Below are 19,852 nucleotides of genomic sequence, written 5' to 3'. Positions count from 1 at the left end.
GCCTCTCCCTCCCTTTGGCTGCAGCAGTCAATTAATTAATTAATTAACTAACTAACTAACGAACTAACCCCCCAGGGAACCCCCTGCGCACCGGCAGGGCCGCGGCAGCGTCCCCGCGGAGCCCCCGGCGCGGCCCCTCCGGTGCCTCTCGCTCGGTGGGGACACAGAGGGGCCCCGGGGGTCTCATCGCCCCCGGGGGATGAGCGGAGGCTCGGAGGAGGGTGGTGCCGGCGTGGGTGTCCTTTCCCTGGGATCTCCCCGGGCTGGGGCGACTGCTCCCCGCTCAAAGGGCCACCTCTGGAAACCTCTGCTCCAGGAAGGGCCGGTGTCAGCCTGGACATCGCCAAATCCCGCATTGGGGATGCCCAGGATCATCCACCCCGCTCTGGGGATGCTCCACGTGGGAGTCGGGAATTGTCTGCCTCCATCCCTGCTCCGACAAAGCAGACCCGGCACGCCGGGCTGGCACCGGCACAGGGATGGGGGCGGTGGGTGAGGCCGGACGGGCACCGGGACGGGCTCTGGTGGCTCCTCTCCAGCATTTTGCTGCAGCTCTGTCTTTCCCAGATGGACACAGGGACGCAGCGGCCACTGGGACAAACCTCCCCAAGCCATCAGCTAGGGGAGAGGCTCCCAAAAGAAGCCGAAAGAACCAGGAACACACAGAGCTTTTGCAGCCCAGCACCACCGGCCACGGCTTCTCCACCTCAAACCCATCCTGAGCGAAGGGGTAGCGGGGCGAGGACGGGCTGTGCTGTGTCAGAAGTCCCCGTTTTCCTGGAGCAGCTGCTGGGAGCCGGGGCAGGGCTCGGGGCTCGGCCGGGCAGCCGGAGCCGCCTCGCAGCCGCGCCGAGCTCCAGCCGGGCGGACATCGCCCTCTCCCGCCCGAGCCGGGCGAGCGGAGCCGCAGCTCCACATCCTGGGATTCCTGCCCGCAGGAAGAGCACAACCCCAGCGCCCCGGCGCTTCCTCCGGCCGCAGCCGCGTCCTCCCAGCGGCACCTGCCCACGGAGATGGGGCGGGGGGGATTTTAGGCTGGAGATGAGGGAAAGGTTCTTCCCCCAGAGGGTGCTGGGCACTGCCCAGGCTCCCCAGGGAATGGGCACGGCCCCGAGGCTGCCAGAGCTCCAGGAGCCTTTGGACAGCGCTGCCAGGGATGCCCAGGCTGGGATTGTTATGGGGTCTGGGCAGGGCTGGGAATTGGATGATCTTTCATTATCTTTCGTTCCAGCTCAAATATTCCATGATTCTGTGATTCACTACGGCAGCGAGCAACAGTTCCCTCAGCCCCCCCCAGCCATTCCCCTGCTGAGCTGGAGGAGCCGTGGCTTTGCTTTAACCTCTGCTCCAAACCAACTTCCAAGCTGGAAGATGGAGATGCCTCCACTGACAGCCCTGAACCACTTCCCACCATCAGGTCTCAGCGTCCAGACAGCTGAGGAAACATTTAGGATCATCACACACCCATGGTCTTAAAAAAGATCATCTTTATTTACATTTTTTTCCAGTTCTTTACATTTGGGGGTTAAAATTCAGGACAAAAATACTCCCCAGAAGCCGTGGTAAACATGGAAAACTGTGAGTTTACATTTCAAAACCCAGTTATAAATTGCTTAGAAGTCTTGGGTTGTACAGAACCATCACAAATTGTTGTATAAAACCCCAAAATCTGTAAAGAGAACCACAGGAATAAAGAATTACAGCCACGAGTAGTGGTACAAGAAAGGGCACAAGTTCTGAGGGTTTTTCCCCACCAGGGGAGGAGGGGATGGGACATTCCTGTTGCAGATAGTTGCAAATATTTTAAAATATAGAATAAAACCCAAATGGAGCCTAGAACACCCTGTATCTCCTGTCTTGTGCTGGCTCAACAGGAAAACATCCTAGCAGAAAATATTTATTTTTACAAAACTCCTGGAAGTTCAGTGGAAAGCTAAAAAAGAATCATTGTCCAAAAGAAAGAAAAGCCTTTGCATCCCCCTTTCCCCATCTCCTGCAGGCAGTGGGACAGCAGACGCCAAAGCAGAGTTTAGTTTAGGACACAAACAACACTGAAAAAGCCAAAGATACAGAGGTGGAACATGTGGAGAGCAGGACAAGAACAAAACCATGAAGGACATAAAAGCAGCAGGAAAAAAAAAGAAAAAACCTGATGATATTTTTGGTGTTTTCCATTGAATACTGAGTTTGGAAACAATTAACCCACAAGCTTCTCTCGTGCCCCACTGCTTCCCTTCCCCATTTCAAACAAACTCAAAAACAATTGCTTCAAAAATCTGAGCCAGGAATTTGAATGAATCCCTACGTGCTGAAGTTCTTTACCCAGAGCTGTAATCAGAAAAATGGGCTTTTCTCCTCTTTAATTCAGGGTTCAGCAAGAGGAGGGAGGGATGATAAAGGGCCTAAAGGAGCTCCCCAAGACTTCAAGAGGTGGAAGCCAGAGAGGCTGTGGACAGAGGACAGAGGGATTGATCCTCTCGGGGGAGGATGAGCAGACAAACTCAAACCCAAACCCAAATACAGGGTTTGCCCCACTGTGCTCATCCAAAGCCCTCCCCCAGGACCTGCTGACAGTGCCCTGGGGCCACCCCTGCAGGGGGTTCGAGGAGAGCTGGACCAACCCCTCCATCCTGCAGTTCTGGCCCATTTCAAAGGGTTCCATAAAACATCAGCAAGGCTCCTTGTGTCAGGCTTCACTTCCCTGCGCAGCCTGGGACAGGCAAGGTGGGCAGGAGGGTAGGAAAACGCTGATTGTCACTTGTTATGTCAATTCCCTTGCACAATGAGGCTGCTCAGAGACAACCCGGGGGTGACGGCCTGCTGCACCCTGGCCAGAGCCACTTGCAGGGCTGAGAGGGGCCCCTGCACAGCATCCAAAAGGATGAGAACAACTCCGAGGTGTAGCTCCAGCTCCTTCCTGCTCCCTCCACAGCAGCCAGTGGTGATGGACACTCCTCGCCAGCCAAGAGTGTTCCCATTTGCTCCTTGCTTTGCAAAGGGGACTCTGTGTACAGCAAGAGGTCCCAAAGACCAGTTTGTAGCAAATATAATTTGGGAGAGCAAGCCAAGGTGCACAGGAGCACTGCAGAGACCGCACGGGCTGGGTCAGGGCTCCCTCCACAGCCTCCACCATGGATGGGACACTCCCAAAACAAAGGTGGAACAAGATGGGAGTCTGGAAAAACAGCCCAGTGGCTCTGATCACAGCAACCAAACAGCAATCCCATTTTCCAGCCAAGGAACATGGGCTGGACACATCACCAGCAGCTCAGCCCCAGGGATGGAGAAGCAGCTGGGAGACCAGTCCTGGTCCCAGCCCCGTCTGCCTCTCCCAGAGCCTGCAGCCCAAGCCAGCAGGTCCAGAGGCATTGGCACCTCAGAGGAATTTTTCCAGAGGTGTGGAAGGGATTTGGGTTCAAGGATATGTACAGCCAACAGCAAGGAGGCCACAGGAGCTGCAGCCTGAGCCAGGCAAGACGCGTTCAGCCAAGTGGGAGGAAGAGGAAGGGCGTTGGGGAAGAGCTGTACCTGCCTTTGATCATTGTGGATGAGGAATGCTGCTCATGGCAGGCCAGACCACCTGGCAAAGGAGAGTCTGAATCATGGAATCAGGGCAGAGCCATAAGCTGAGGAGAGAATGAAGAAGGGTCTTTGTGTCCGAGACACAGACCACACCCCAGGCTACCTGCAGTGACAACATTTAGGCAACACCTGCATGCTTCAGACATGGGATCATCAAAGTGGGGTTGTGGGGAGGAGCCTCCTTCCACTTTTGATAAGTTTATTCCAAATTGCTCTTTAGGAGAGGACTGGGGCTGGTGGTCTCCGGCCCCTCCAGCCAGACCTTGGCCATGCCATCTCCATCCTCTTAAAGGCAGAGTCTGCTCTCCCCTTCCTCCCCACCAGCAGTGCCCAGGACTCCTGGGCCACTCGGACAAATCCTGGCTTCAGGACACAGGGCCTGGGAAGCAGCAGTGCAGTGGCTGCTCTCTCCAGAGCCAAGCCCACATGGTGCCAAATTCCCTGCAGCCCTGTGGAATTATGAGCCTGGCACTGTGGTCAGGCCACACCATGCTTGTTTTCCCCGAGCTGCCTTGGCAGAGTTCACCATCCTTCCTGGTGAGGGCAAAAAACAAAAACCTCACTTCATTTTGTAAGAAATCAGCAAGGTGCATTCCTGGATTTGGCATGAACAGGCACATGGATCAGCATCAGAAATGGATGAAAAAGCACAGCATTTCTCGTAGAATAATTTATTAAATACAGCATTAAAATTTGTATTTCTGAATTCAATCATTAAAAACAACTTCATCTCATATATATATATATATATTTATATATATTCAGGGACAATGACAATCACTCTATCAGCATCGGTGCATGTTGTGCCAGCACTGCTCAGAATGGCACCTTCGCTATGCTACCCTTAAAGCAGTTCAATGCTTAAAAAAAAAGAAAATAAAAAAGCATTTGCAAAGAAAGAGTGCAAAGCAGGGCCTGTCCCAGCTGCCTGAGGGGTGTGCAGAGGTGGCTGAGCAAGGAGGCAGCAGCTGGAAATGCTCCTAAAGGTCTGTCAGGTATTGCCTGCCCAGCCTGGGGCCATGTGGGGACCAGCTCTGAGGTGCCAAAGGTCTGGAGGCCACAACCCCAGCCTGGCTGGGCACCTGTGGCTCTGAGGGACTTGGCTTGTGGTTCCCTCCGCTTGGGCAGTCAATGCTAAACAAAGTACGTGGGGGGGAAAAAGCGCAAAAAGAACAAAATATTGCAAGAAAACCCAGCTTGTTCCCCCGACTGCCAGGTGCAGCGGAGACTGCGGATGAGCACAGCAGCTCCCACACGGGTTGCGTTCATTGTCACATTCTGCTCAGGCTCAGGGGACACACAGCAAACCAGTGCCACAACAGGCCCCTGGCCCAGCACCCTTGTGCCCCTGCCCAAGGCAGGTGGGCCCAGAGGGAAGGGATCCCACGGGCAGGGCCCCTGGGCAGACTCAGAGGTAGCATCAGACACTTTTGTGATTGATGGTCACGGAACTCCAGCCTGGGAGGAGAGGGCACCCTGCAGGGCCAGGAGATGGGGCATGGGGTGTGGTCCCCCCACTCACAGAGTGACCGGTGCTGTTATCCTGTGTGCCAGGGGCCAGCCACTGAGCAAGGGTGGGCTGTGTCCCACAGGGCTCTGTAGGGAAAAGTCACCCGTGCTGGAAAAGGGCGCCCCATGGAACACCAGGATCTTCCCCAGAGCTCACCAGGGCTTATCAGCAAGTGCCCCCACGATTCCCCCCTGTGCCCACGGCTACTCACACTGCCAGTCACTCCCCCCACAGCTCAGGTACAGCTCAGGCTTGTGCTTTTGGCTTTTCAAAAGTCCCTGACCTTCTGAACCTGCTTACTCCAAGAAACCTCCTGCTACCCTTAGGACCTCTGAGGACAAGGAGGAAGGGCTGTCAAAACCATCTGTGGAGAGCACATGGCCCCTAAAAGAGGAGAGAAAGTCCACACAGCCCAGCCTTCCCCTAGAGTGGAGCCGTGCCAAGTCAGGAGCGTTTCAGATAAGGCATTGCAGGTGCTTTGATAGTAAAGCAGTTAGTGTTGACTACAGTACTGGAACAGGCTGCTGCCCAGGGCATCCCAGGGGCACATCCAGCTCTCCAGCACCTGGTGCAGCAGCAGGAGACAGTTCAGTTTCCCAGACCTCTCCTACACGCATGCAGGCTGCTCTGGCCGCCCTTTTTGGTTTTTTACCCCCTCCCTAGAAAGAGACTTTAAAAAGCCCAGGCCGGGATGTGGCAGTTCCCCCCCCCAGCAGCCAGAGAGACAAGAAGACGCCTTGTGCTGTACCAGACTTGGCCACAGGCGGGTGCCCCGTGGTGCCAGGGTGGGCAGCGCCGGCGGGGTCGGAGCAGGGGAGGGCTAATTGCCATTGCTGATGCTGGAGTTGGCACTGCTGCAGCTCTGCTCGTAGGACGGAGGTGCCTCTGTGGGGGAAAGGAACAATGAGAGTGGTTATGGTGGGCATTTGGGAGGTTCCCTTCACCCCAGTCTGTGTAAACCAGTGCAGAGTGAAGCAACCTACCAACACACACTGGCCGCCCAGCCGTGTACATGGGGTTTGTAGGACTTGAGCCAGCCAGTCCCATCCCTGCCCGGATGCCCATGGAGGTTAAAATCACCACCACACACTCCTGCTCTGTTCCTGCCTTTCTTTCCCAAGTGTCCTCCTGTCCTCCAGGACCTCCAGATCACCCGTGCTCCATGAGCCCCAACCCAAGGCTGAAGTAACGCATGGAGTGTTCTGTTACCCCAGTGCAAAGAGAAAGGCTGATTTGGGTAGGACTGTGCTCACACACACTGCTGGCGCTGTCCCCCCTGCACAGCCCCAGGAATCCTGCACACACTGCTGGCGCTGTCCCCCCTGCACAGCCCCAGGAATCCTGCACACACTGCCGGCCCTGCCACCCCAGCACAGCCCCAGGAATCCTGCACACACTGCCGGCCCTGTCCCCCCTGCACAGCCCCAGGAATCCTGCACACACTGCTGGCCCTGCCACCCCAGCACAGCCCCAGGAATCCTGCACACACTGCTGGCGCTGTCCCCCCTGCACAGCCCCAGGAATCCTGCACACGCTGCTGGCCCTGTCCCCTCTGCACAGCCCCAGGAATCCTGCACACACACTGCTGGCCCTGCCACCCCAGCACAGCCCCAGGAATCCTGCACACACTGCTGGCCCTGCCACCCCAGCACAGCCCCAGGAATCCTGCACACACTGCTGGCGCTGTCACCCCTGCACAGCCCCAGGAATCCTGCACACACTGCTGGCGCTGTCCCCCCTGCACAGCCCCAGGAATCCTGCACACACTGCCGGCCCTGCCACCCCAGCACAGCCCCAGGAATCCTGCACACACTGCCGGCCCTGCCACCCCAGCACAGCCCCAGGAGTCCTGCACACACTGCCGGCCCTGTCACCCCAGCACAGCCCCAGGAATCCTGCACACACTGCTGGCCCTGCCACCCCTGCACAGCCCCAGGAATCCTGCACACACTGCCGGCCCTGCCACCCCAGCACAGCCCCAGGAATCCTGCACACACTGCTGGCCCTGTCACCCCTGGACAGCCCCAGGAATCCTGCACACACTGCTGGCCCTGTCCCCCCTGCACAGCCCCAGGAATCCTGCACACACTGCTGGCCCTGTCCCCCCTGCACAGCCCCAGGAATCCTGCACACACTCCTGGCCCTGCCACCGCAGCAGAGCCCCAGGAATCCAGCGCACTGGGATTTCCCCAAGCCTTTCCACTCCGGACACTTTCCCAGCTCCCACCCCCACAGCTTCAGACCAGCTGCAGGCCCACCCCAAGTCAGACAGAAGATTTCAGTGACATCATTTTCCTGGCTCTGCTCCCACCAGCCTCACCACAAGCCAAGGAGTTTTTCTATCAGTGGGAGGCTGAAAGCTCATTTAAGAACAGGGAGATCCTCTCCTGACAAGCCCAGGGCAGGCACGGGCCTGGATGTGGAAAGGACAGCCAGCTTTTACAGCTGGAAGAGGGGACTCCTCCAGAGGCTAAAGCAGGCAGAGAGATGTCACAATCCCCTCTGACAGCAGCCTGCAGCAAACTGATGTTTGTGGTGTGTTCTGATTGTGATTTTATCCTTAATAGTTTGTTTTATACCCCCCCTCTCTATAGCACTGGTTTGGGGCTGTCTGTCTGTTGTGCCCCGAGACCTGCCCCTCCTTCAAGGAGTGTTCTCTGTTGCTCTGTTGTCAATCCTGGCTACTTCCTGCCCTCAGTTCTGGAAATTTCTGTGTTCCTCGAAGCCCCTTTGGTTTGTTTGATCTGTTCCCTTCCCCTTACGTTCCCCATTGGTTTATGTATTGTAAACCCCGCCTTGTGGGCTTCCCCTGTTCTCTCCCTATTGCTTGGAAATTTGTATCCTCCCCCATTTATAAGCTCATGCACAATTGTGTTCTCTGTGCTACATCCCTGACCCTCTCTGGTGAATAAACTATCACAAGAATGAATGAACCACATTATTCTTGCTCCTGCCCATCAGGTGCTGTAGGAGCAGCCCTGCTCTACCTCCACCCAGAGTGATCCTGGGCAGGGGGAGGCCGCTCTCGGCGCAGTGCAGGAAGGGAATAGCTGGGATTCTCCAGCAGTGTCAGACTGACTGAATGCCCAGGTCCCCGCCTAGCCAGCAGACACTGCGGGTAGGAGCCCTTTCCCCCCAGCTGCAGATCATGAGCGCTGCTCACCGTAGGGGTATCCCCACGTGCTGTACTCCGGGGGCAGGATGAGTGAGCTGGCTGTGGGGACGGGCACCACGTTCCCCTCAGCGTAGTAGGGGACGGTGGCTCCCGTGGACAGGCAGAGTGTGGGGTGGTTTGGGGAGCCCGTCTGCTCCGAGTCCGCCCGTATCTCCTGGAAGCTCAGTCCTGGGGCGTAGCTGAAGGGCTGCTGCTGGGAATGGCTTTTGGTGGGGATGGAGACACTGTCCATGGGGTGATAGCCACTGGCAGCCTCCTCTTCTTCTGGGGGGGCACTGGGGACCACCACAGATGGGATGTGCTGGATGGAGCGGGAGGGGCTCAGCGGGACCCTGTTCACAGCAATGTTTCCAATGTAGATGGGGAGAGTGACAGAAACCTCTGGAGACTTGAGGGAAACCTGGAAGAGAAGGGCAAACAGCAGCACCCCCATTATACATGGCAGTGGGAAGGTTCACCTGATGTCTGGACCACCCACACCACACTGCACAGAGCCACAGCCCAGCCCAGGATACTCTGGATAACTCACCTGGATGTAGTAGTCGATGTGGATGAGGCTGCAGCCCTGCAGAATGGACTGGGGCAGTGCTGGAACCAGGATCTGCTCCTTCCATTCTGCATGTTTCCAGGCTTTCACCCCTGAGCCTTCCACCTCGGCGATGGTCCTCAGGTCGTAAATCCAGCGCTTGGATTTATAGGCCACTTTCTGCACAGAGAGGAGGAAACACAGCTTGCACAGAGGCTGGTCTTCTGTCTCCCACAAATGTAAGCCAGGACACAGACCCACCCAAGTGCTTTATCAAACAGGGACAAGCATAAACCTAACGGGCACGTTCCAGAGCAGGAATACCCATGGTTGTGTGACAGACTGAGCAGGGATAAGCAGGACAAGTTCTAGGTCCTCTTTCCCCAGGCAGGTAGAGAGGAACAGAGTTGGAGATTTGGGGCGTCCTTGCTGCCCCAGTTTCACAGAGGCCTCCATGGGGTGGAGCAGCAGCACAAGGCAGAGAATGGCCCCACTGGACACCCACCTGGAGCAGACTGGCCACCACAGCGCCGGTGTCCCGGCCGGACTTGTTCTCAATGTCTGTGCGGAGCTGGATGGCCTGGCCCACGATGTAGCCCTTCAGGTCAGACGTGGCTGTCAGGATGATGTTGCCACTTTTCACAAGCTTGTAGTTGAACTTCTTGGTGATGGACATGGTGTTGGGCTGCTGCAGGATGGAGAGACAGAGGTGTTGGCCCAAGAGAGTCAGAGAGCCTCCAGGAAAACACTCAAAGAGATTCAAAACAAGCAAGCAGAAATATTTGCATCTAAGAGGATGCAAAGAACCAGCAATGTGGCAATGATGCAAACCAGACAACAGGTCTCACTTCTCCAGCCACACAGTTCTACTGTCCTATTAGTTGCTTTCCCCTCCAAAACAAGCTCCCAAACCCAAGTGTCTCCAAGCACCTGAAGCTGTTGACCAAAATGTATCTCTGCATCCTGAAAATTCAGATAATCTTTCAAAGCAACACACACAAGAGTCAGAAATTGCTTGGAGCAGGTACTGACAGCAAGGAAGGAAACATGAGGAGTCCTTGTCCTGCTCTTGCACAGCCACAGCATGCAGTCATAGTCCAGCCACTCAGTGACTCCTCAGACAGCAGGACAAGGACAAGTGCTGAAGTGTTGGAATTTCCCAGCCTTGTTTCCCCTCCTCGTCCTTACCTCGATGTCAGGGATGTCATTCAGGTTGAGAGGGCAGAGAACATAGAAGATCTTGTTGCATTTGTAGTCCTTGGAGAAGCGAGGTGTGTCTATCACAGCTTTCACCTGATGCAGGACCTTGCCAAAAGGGCCTTCAAATGATGTAGGAGCAGAAGCTGGAGTTGAGAGAGAATGAAGAGATCATGAGGCTGAGTCAGGCCAGTTTCTGAACTGGAAGTAGAAGCAAAAGCCAAAGCTTACAGGGAAAGGCCTTCAGCCACTTTTCTGCATCTTACCTGGCAGCAGGAACTGGAAGGGAAAGTTGTGCTCTCCAGCTGTCAGGACCCCTGTGGAAACAAGAGTGAAGTGTACATGGGACAGGCTGAGAGGCTGTTACCTTGGAATGTGTGATCTGGGAGAGAGGCCACCACCCAGGGAATCCCACACCACCAGTTCTGCTGCCTACAGCCACTGGACAGCTCCAGATCCGATGGGCAGTGCTTGAGCCAACAGAGCACCTGCTGCCACCCACCCCTCCTTGGGAGATGAGAGGCTCTGCATTAAGATATCCCATAAATAAGGAAGTTTGGGGCAGACTCTAAGGGATCCCAGTGCCACAGCAAGTGGTTATCGACACAGGGCACGGAGCAGGGCTGTTGTGGGTTTATTTTTCCTCAAGTCTTCCCCGTCAGGCAGTTAGGGGGAATGTGAGAGATCACAGGCACTGTCTGAGGGTGGTAGGGAGTTCTGGTGGCCATCAAGCCACTCCACCCTCAGGCACATACCAAGCCCTTCACAGATTGCACAGGGTTCAGGAGCTGGAACCAGAGGTTCACCCACGCCTGGACTCAAGAAGGGTCCTGCAATACCTCAGCCCAGCTGCTGAGAGAACAGGAGCTCAGAAAAATATTGCCACAACATTAAAACCTCGGCACTTGTTTTCTTCCACCACTGCTCTGCAACAGCCTCGAGGGCACAGGGCAGAGCCAAGATCCAGTGCATGGCTGAAACAACAGATTCCAACTCCCTGACTCCATCCACCCTCCAGCACCCTCAGATCCCAGATTCCCTCCAGGGCAGCATGATAGCTGAACTGAACCCACAGTGTGATCAGCAGCTCCTGAAGTTGTCTTTGGTAAGAAAACCACTGAGGTTTATCCATGTTTGGTAAATCCATGTATACAAGAGAGGCTTTGTTTTTGAAGTGGCAGAGTGAGAGGAGACCTGGCTGTCAGTAAATCGCGCCCTGTTTGTTCTGCTTTGTAGGATCATTGCTGGAGGTACCAAAAGCCCAGATCTGGCTGCTGCTTTTGTTGTTGCAAGACAGGAGGAGGCAGCTTGGCGTTAGCAACGCTGGCTCTGCAGAGCTGACAGTAATCGAGCCCTGTCGTCAGGGGATTAAGTGGATTACATGGAAGGGGGAGGTGGGCAAGAGAAGAGTAAATCCCCCCCACTGACACAGCAGACCAGGCAGGACTTGGTGCATCATTCTTGCTGTGAAAAGCTGGATCTCTGCCTCTCTGCTCGCTCAGCCGCTCCTTGGGGATGAGGGACACCCCAGCGAGCGTGTCCTGCCTGCAGTGCAGGGACAGCAGGATAAATAATCCAACACATGTCTCATCACGCATCCCTGCAAAGGGAGGACATCTCCCTGCAATCAGGAGAACATCAGACATGGCTATTTATACACTTTGGCCTCAAAGAGAGGAGCGAGATTTGCTCATTGCCGTCGTCACCTCCCTGCTGATTCCCCTCCCGGCCCCCAAACAAACACCAATTATGTAGGCTAAAATGCAGCACCCGGCGCTGTCACCAGGTGGAGGCACCAAGCCAGGCTCTGCCCTCGCTGCCAGGCCTGAAGCTCCAGAGCTGGGCAGGCTCGGAGGCAGGTGTGGGACAGCCCCTCCTGTGCCCTTTTGGGCAGCCTGGCTCAGTAAAGGTGCCAGGTGAGGTGCAGCAGGTGCCTTGGCCGGTTGGGTCCAGGATAAAGCCTGGTTAATGTGAATGGCTCGATGAACCCAGCCCTGGTTTGCTGCCCCGAGGGTTTCTGTCTTTTAATGGGCACCATTCAACATTGATCTCATACCCATTATCCCTACTTTCAGAAAGCAAATGGATAACTGGAAAACATCGACTGTCCCTATGCAGGTTCTGCATTGCAGTACAGGGACTGTCCCCACTGGAGAAGGAGAGGGAGCAAGTCCTGTTCTTGTTCCCGGCCTGCAGACCGGAGGGAGGTGGAATTCCAGAGGGTAGTGGTCACTGAGTTTCCACCAAGGTAACCTGCAGAGCCCCACATGGAGGGGCAGGCAGTAATTCTGAGTCTCCTGCTAGGAGCACGGAACTTCACAGCCTTTCCAGGACCCTTAGGATGAGCCCACAGACTCCACCCAGTAAAAGTCCCTATTCTACATTACAGGCAGCACCATCCAACGGGTCATTTCTGTCCAGGCCCTGCCCAGCTCAGGTGAGCCAACAGCAAGTCGGGCTGGAAGTGACCCTGTGAGCACTTTCAGCTTCTCACTCACACAGCACCACTGAGCAAGGCCATGAACTCTCCCAGGAACACCCGTGGGCAGCATCACCCGCAGAGGATGTGGTGTGGCTGTCAGAGCCGCCATGAGACTCGCTGGCACTGAGGCAGTTTCTGCACAGGTTCTCCAAGCTCTGAGCAGGTCACCAGATGGGAACTGCCCACAGGTCAGCCTAGACCAGCCTGATGGTCCTGTTGCCCAAATGCCCAATGACCTGTTGGCTGTGACCCACTGAACAGCCTGCAAATCCCTCCTGCAGCTCCTGCCTGCAACAAGCTACCCACGAGGGCTGGAAAAGTCCCTTCCTGACTTTTATAGCCAGAGAGGAGTACCCAGAGCAGCCAGCCCAGACCAAAGCTGTGTCCTGCCACAGTTCACACAGACCAAGGGCATCACAGCAGCGCCTGGCTCATGGCCACAGAGCCCTGACCTCAGTCCCGAGCTGAGCAGGGAGCCTGGGAAGCACAGTGAGGCCTGTTCTCCACTCCATGGAGCAGGGAGATGCTGCAGGTGACTAAGAACAACTCCTGTTTTGAGACCTGCTCCTCCCAGGCTACTCTCTCCTTCCCCCCAAGAGAGAGAAGCATCTTCAGGCATCCTTGGTATCCTGGAGCAGGCATGCCAAGGCACACACTGGTGCAGAAAGGAGTCCAGTGCCAGAGCCATTTCACAGACAAGGATTAACAAAATTAAGATGAAGAAAAGGCAATGGTCCTGACTGAGACAGGAGACTCCTGAAAGCACAGGCAGGATCCGGAGTGCTTGGCAGTGACAGGGTGGCAGAACCCACAGGTGAGCTCAGGTCCTGCCTGCCTCCCACTGCACCAGGAGGAAAGGTGGATATTGAGCAGTAATCTGGGCTCCTCCTTGCTTCTCCTGGCAGAGGCTCCTCCAGCATGGACACAGCAAAGGCTCCATTTACAACTTGGAATTACAAAACCACTTCTGTCTTCTGCCCGCTGTCTGGTGGAAAGTTGGCAAAGCCCAAGCCAAGCACCCTTACAGTGGGAAGGGAAGCGGCAACTGCCTCTAAACTCTCCAGGCGGCAACTTTGCTCTGAAAGGCTGAGCTTCCATTTCCAAATGCTGACTAATCTTGCTATAATAGGGAAAATCTGCAATTTCCCTTGTCCCACCTTCCCTGTGAGCATGGGCAGGGCAGACTGACCTTGAGCCAACACCCAGGTACTTCTCCCATGGAAATCAGGAGCAAATGGCACCTCAGCTCCCTGCAAGGGACACTGGCAGTGTCAGTCCAGCACAGCCACTGTGCTGGTGACACAGGGCAATGTGTGTCTCACCAGGAGTTCTTGTGCCTTGAACAGATGCCCGGACCACAGCAGGGGAAATGCAGCATCAGGCAGAGTGTCCAGAGCCATCCCACAGCTGCATCTGCTGTGCAATTCTAGAATCCCAGCAGCAAGGGGAACACACAGCCCATGGGAAGCCACTCATCGCCCCTGTCCCTCTGGCCCAGAGAGCTTTGAGCAACAATCCAGGACATTTAATGTGCTAATTTCATTCGCAAGTGGACTTTGCAACAGAGACCATTGTTGGCAGCAAGGAGAGGGGAGCTGGTTTCCCACCATGATGGGGATCCATGGCCATCCCAACACCTGGGAAGAGCAGCCCTTTCCATGCTCCTCAAGAACCAGAGGCTTTGCCAAAGCACTCCCAGCCTGGGCAGGGCACAGCAGGTCAGCAGGAGTTCAGCACTGCTCGAGGGGGGCATTGAGACCCCTCAAACTGGGCTCCTGAGCAGCTCACAAACCACTGTGAGGGGACAGGGCTGTGCCAGCCACCACAGCCACACTGAGCCGGCACCTCCCCATTCCCAGAAGCTGGAACAAAGACCACAGTGTCCTCGGCTGCAAAAAGGCTTTTCCTGAAGTTTACATGCAGCTAAAAATACCTTGAGAAAGCCATTAGGCAGCAGAGGCAGCAGGCTTAGCAGGGTTCTGCTGTGGGGCCATACCTGCAGCAGCCTTTCCCCCTGATAGGAGTCAAGCCAGCAGAGATTGGCCACCCCCGCACGGCCTTGGGAAACTTCCTCCCAAAAAATTCCTGGAGGGAAAGAAGCTGCTGCCCCAGACTGCCTGGAAAAAAACTCAACTCCAGATAGCAGGAGCAGCAACAACACACTAAAAGTGCAGAAGAACCTTGGAGATTTCCCTGACTCTGGGAGAGATATGTCTGCTCTCTCTCATTCACGGCTCAGCCGCTGCCCTCCGTGCCACACTGGGACTGGGGTTGTTCACTTGCACCACGGGATGTGGAGCAGTCCTGGAACATTTCAGTCACAGAAAAGAAATTGCCAAGTCTTCTGGTCCCCTGGTGACCCTGGGTTGCCATCAAGAGAGACCTTGCCAGGCTGTCACCTGCTAAGCTTGACAAGGCCAAGTGCAAGGTCCTGCACCTGGGTGAGAGCAATCCCAAGCACAAACACAGGCCAGGCAGAGAATGGATGGAGAAAAGCCCTGAGGAGAAGGGCTTGGGAATGCTGGTGGGTGAAAAGCTCAGTGTGCCCCAGCCCTGTGTGCTGGCCCCAGAAACACCCCGTGCCCTGGGCTTATCCCACAGCATGAGCAGCAGGAGAGGGGGGATTCAACCCAATTGCCCCATTCAGGTCAGACCCCACCTGCAGAGCCGCCACAGCCCTGGGGCCCAGTGCAGGAAAGGACCTGGAGATGCTGGACAGAGGCCAGAGGAGGCCCCTGAGATGCTCCAAGGGCTGGAGCCAGGCTCGGAGAGCTGGGGGTGCTCAGTTGGAGAAGAAAAGGCTCCAGGAAGAGCTCAGAACCCCTGCCAGGGCCTAAAGGGGCTCCAGGAGAGCTGGAGGGGGACTGGGGACAAGGGATGGAGGGACAGGACACAGGGGAATGGCTTCCCACTGCCAGAGGGCAGGGATGGATGGGATATTGGGAGAAATTCTTCCCTGTGAGGATGGGCAGGCCCTGGCACAGTGTGCCCAGAGCAGCTGTGGCTGCCCCTGGATCCCTGGGAGTGTCCCAGGCCAGGCTGGACATTGGGACTTGGAGCAGCCCGGGACAGTGGGAGGTGTCCCTGCCCATGGCAGGGGGTAGAATAAGGTGATCTTTAAGGTCCCTTCCCACCCAAACAAAGGTTTCCCTGCACTCACTGCACACCAGCACACTGCTGCACCACTGCGTGGGAAAACTGCCACCACCATACCCACTGGGGGTGCAGTGACCACACGTCTGTATTTACACTGTCAAACAAATTATCCAAGTGGAGTTTACTCCACCACGGCTGCTGGAGGTGTCTGGGCCCTGATCTGAGCAGTGCAGCCTCCCTGCAGACCTCTGCCCAGGCAGAGCTGGCAGCCAGAGAAATCACCAGCCCTCCAAAGTCACCATCCCCCCAGATCGGCGGGCAGCTTCCTGCCCACACCCAGCCCTGCCTGCCGCTGGCCAAGGGCTGGGAAATGTCCTCCAGCAGCCTCTGCACAAGAGCAGGGCTGGGCTGCGGCTCAGGAGGAGCCAACTCCACAGGAACAAGGACGCAGCCCTACCTGCTGTGTCCCACCCACCTTCCCAGGGCTGTCTGGCAGCTTTCTGTGCAAGCAGCCCAGTCTGACTGCACTGGGGGGGGCAGACCTGCCTGGGCTGCACGTTCCAACCAGTGCCACTGCAGGGACATTTGGCAAATCCTCCTCCCAGGCTGGCTGCCCCAGCCCCAGTGTCTCCGTCTGGATGTCACAGGTGGTCACAGCCATCTCTCCACAAGGGTCACAGCCACTATGACAAAACCAGGACCTCCAGGACAGCAGAAGGGAGTTGGGAGGTGCCTTGGTCACACAACAGATTCAGATGAGGCTTATTCCTCTCCTGTGAAGGCTCCCACTGTGGTGTGCTGGGACACCAGCCCAGATGTGTGACAAACAGCAGGCTGCAGGCCAGGAACCGCAGCATGTGGCACAGCACACACCTCTGCCTCACCAGGCTGCACCCACACACACCTCTGCCTCACCAGGCTTCACCACACACACCTCTGCCTCACCAGGCTGCACCCACACACACCTCTGCCTCACCAGGCTGCACCCACACACACCTCTGCCTCACCAGCCTTCACCACACACACCTCTGCCTCACCAGGCTGCACCCACACACACCTCTGCCTCACCAGGCTTAGCCACACACACCTCTGCCTCACCAGGCTGCACTCACACACACCTCTGCCTCACCAGGCTGCACCACACACACCTCTGCCTCACCAGCCTTCACCACACACACACCTCTGCCTCACCAGGCTGCACCCACACACACCTCTGCCTCACCAGGCTTCACCACACACACCTCTGCCTCACCAGGCTTCACCACACACACCTCTGCCTCACCAGGCTGCACCCACACACACACCTCTGCCTCACCAGGCTGCACCCACACACACCTCTGCCTCACCAGCCTTCACCACACACACCTCTGCCTCACCAGGCTGCACTCACACACACCTCTGCCTCACCAGGCTTCACCACACACACCTCTGCCTCACCAGCCTTCACCACACACACACCTCTGCCTCACCAGGCTGCACCCACACACACCTCTGCCTCACCAGGCTTCACCACACACACCTCTGCCTCACCAGGCTGCACCCACACACACCTCTGCCACAACTCTGTGTGTCACTCCCTCCAGCCCCCCAAGAGAAGCATGGTATCAGCTCTGTAGCCACCACCAGGAGGCTGGAGTGTCCCTGCACCCAGGCACAGGAGACAGGGAGTGGCTGAAATGGGGCTCCTGCCCCAGTCTCTGTCCCTCCCCACCAGTCCATGCCAGGCTCTGCTCCCTCCTGGACGCTAGAACGGGAACAGGCTGCACCTTTGGAGTACACAGATTTTTTTGGTTCTTCTAGTTGAGGAACAGCAGGCCAGACCATATGGCAATTTCTCCCTGGCTACTTAACGAGTGATGCATTAACTGTGCTGGCCAATTCAAGGAGTACAGAAAGGTACTTGGTGCCTGCTGGTCCCTGTGCCATCACTTGTAGCAATATGTCTCTTTCTTCCTGCTGCCTAAAATCGGCCCTGGGGAAGGTGAGCTCCTCCAAAGGTGCTCAGTTAGACTGATTCTGGTGTTGCTGACGCACAGCTTGAGTGCTCTCCTCTCAAGGCTCTGCAGGCAGAGAGCAGGAAAGCAGCAGGTTTGTGTTTTCCCCTTTGGGGCAGAGAAATGAGCAGCTCTAGCTCTGCACTGTGGCACAGGACCCCAAGTACAGGCAGCGACGTCGCTCTCACTGCAGTCCCAGCAGCCTGCAACCCACCTCACCCCTGTCTTGCCCTCTCTCCTCATCCACTTTTGCAGCCAGAAAACTGAATATTACACATAAGCAAGGGGCCAGAGCTCTTTAACTCTCAGGAGGCTCTATGGAGCTGTCAGAAGGGAAGCATTTAGTCTGTGCCAGGGCGCTTGAGGTGACGCTGGGCCACTGCAGCTTTAGCACAGGACTCAACTCAGCCTCTGGTGAATGAAGTTAATACAGGGGATTACAAACTGCGACAAAGGAGGGGAAATGCACACATTTGCTCCTGCCGTCAGCAGGCACAGGTGCCACAGAGGGAGCAGCCAAGAGCCAGAAGAGCAACCTGCCAGCAAGCACAGCCGAAGCTGCCAGGAAAGCCTCGGTGTTCAGCTCCAAGGAGAGCTCTCCTGCTCTGTATGGCAGCAATGGAGCACAGCCCCAGCAGGCTCCACGCTCCCTTTCAAGGCAGCAACTCGCTCACTCTGGCTGTGCAAACACACAAATACACAGCAGGAACGACCTCCAGCACTCCACACGGGTAATGCTGCTGAGATAAACCTTCCTGTAACACAGGAGGTGCAGCAGAGCGCCCAGCACTGTGCCGAGGGCTCCACTGCTCACCAACCTCTGTGTCAGCAGTTTCCAGAGACATTCTCAATGAATTAGCAGGATCTGGCAGTATGGCAATACTGCAGAAAAACCCAGAGGATTAACTGGTCTACTGAGGCAAGAAATTGGGAAGTGCTGAGGAAGCGGCTGTGACCCAAGGCAACTGCAGATGCCTCACTGTGGTTTTCCTGTGCTGAACCTGCAGCTACTGCTCCTAAACCCAGCAGCACAGTGTGGCCAGGAGCTGGCACCAGCACATCCTTAGTGGCTCAGCGCTGCCCATGGACACCCTGCTGCTCTCACCTGTCCAGGAGCATCACCTGCTGCTCTGAGACCTCCTGCTCGCACACAACAAGCTGCACAAGTCTCACCATTCTGCTCAGTCAGGTCACCAAGATTTTAAAATTCAGCTGGGAGCAAGGATTGTTACCCTGTGCCAACTGCTGGCCATGAAGGTGTTGTGCCAGGCCGGCAGAGAACCACCCCAGGGAAGAGGTGATGCACAGCTGCCCCTTTTTAGCTCTTTGTGCAAGAAATCTGCCAGCAGAGGAAGCGTGTGGAGCTGCCAGGAAATCCCTGCAGCGCCTTCAAGCTAACTAACAAGCTGCCAAAAGAAAGGTCAGCTGGAAATTACAGCCAGTTCCCTGCACAAGTTCAACTCAGGCACAAGGAGGGAATGAAAAAAAACACAAAAGTCCACCTTTGCATGCACAACCCTTCCACTGGGCGAGAGCTGTGTGTGCAGCTGGAGATGCCGGGAAGGGCCAGCCCCACAGGGGTACAGGCACATGATGGACCTGCTCCTCTCCGGCTGAACAAGGGCAGAGCCACAGCAGGGAGGGGGAGAGGAGCAGGAGGCTCCACAGAGCTGAATCACACCATTATATTGGAGCAAGAGAAGCATCTCTGTGTCCGAGAGCAGCGGGTACAAGCAGTGCCATTCTGTGCTCGCTGCCACTTGATCCCCTGCACTGCTGACACCTACAGAAACCCAGCAGCCCCCACCCCGCTTGCATTTCTTTGCAAAAGGAAAAACCAACACCAGCGAGCAATCCAAGTCCAAGTGGGAAAAGTAAATACCCTCTTAGCCTCCCCTTCAGGAGGAGAGTAAGGAGCCCCCTGGGAGCCCTGGGTGGGCTGAGTGACCTGTGTAGCACAGCAGCCTCTCCAGCACACAGAGCAGAGAGAGGCTCTGGAGCAGCTGGCACACTCCACACTTCCCAGCAGCTTTTATGTAAAGAGCCCGAGTTCATTAAACTGTTGGCCTGTGTGCGATTGCCAAGGCTACAGCACAATCCCCTGCTCCTCAGGGCTGCCTGCAGCTCCTGCCCAGCCCCACGAGAGGCCTTCCCAGAGCACAGAGGATGCCCTGCCTGAGTGGGGACAAGCCCTGAGGGGAACAGGGTCCTTTGCAGCAGCACTCATCACCAACCTGCTCCAGTGGCACAGCCAGGTCCTCCACATGCTGTTCCAAGGTGGGAAGAGAAA

At 56.3% G+C, this 19,852-nt stretch overlaps 1 protein-coding gene across 1 annotated transcript in view; it reads right to left on the bottom strand.

Moving 5' to 3' along the window:
• Positions 1-1,469: 1,469 nt before the first annotated feature.
• Positions 1,470-19,852, bottom strand: part of ARRDC1 (arrestin domain containing 1) — a 40,662-nt gene continuing 22,279 nt past the window's right edge. Inside the window, exons 3-8 of the mRNA XM_066201338.1 lie at positions 10,257-10,307; positions 9,982-10,136; positions 9,299-9,481; positions 8,797-8,973; positions 8,256-8,667; positions 1,470-5,977 (exon numbers count right to left, since the gene is read on the bottom strand). Coding sequence (XP_066057435.1) covers positions 5,913-5,977; positions 8,256-8,667; positions 8,797-8,973; positions 9,299-9,481; positions 9,982-10,136; positions 10,257-10,307 — 1,043 coding nt within the window. The 3' untranslated portion in view covers positions 1,470-5,912. The remainder of the gene's footprint in view (positions 5,978-8,255; positions 8,668-8,796; positions 8,974-9,298; positions 9,482-9,981; positions 10,137-10,256; positions 10,308-19,852) is intronic.

The sequence above is a fragment of the Chamaea fasciata genome, unplaced genomic scaffold (assembly GCF_029207755.1).
Source record: "Chamaea fasciata isolate MVZ Bird 193981 ecotype frontalis unplaced genomic scaffold, bChaFas1.0.hap1 SCAF_20, whole genome shotgun sequence".
NCBI classification, from domain to species: domain Eukaryota; kingdom Metazoa; phylum Chordata; class Aves; order Passeriformes; family Sylviidae; genus Chamaea; species Chamaea fasciata.
The sequence above is the reverse complement of the archived record's forward strand: the minus strand, read 5'-3'. Positions and strand labels throughout refer to the sequence as shown.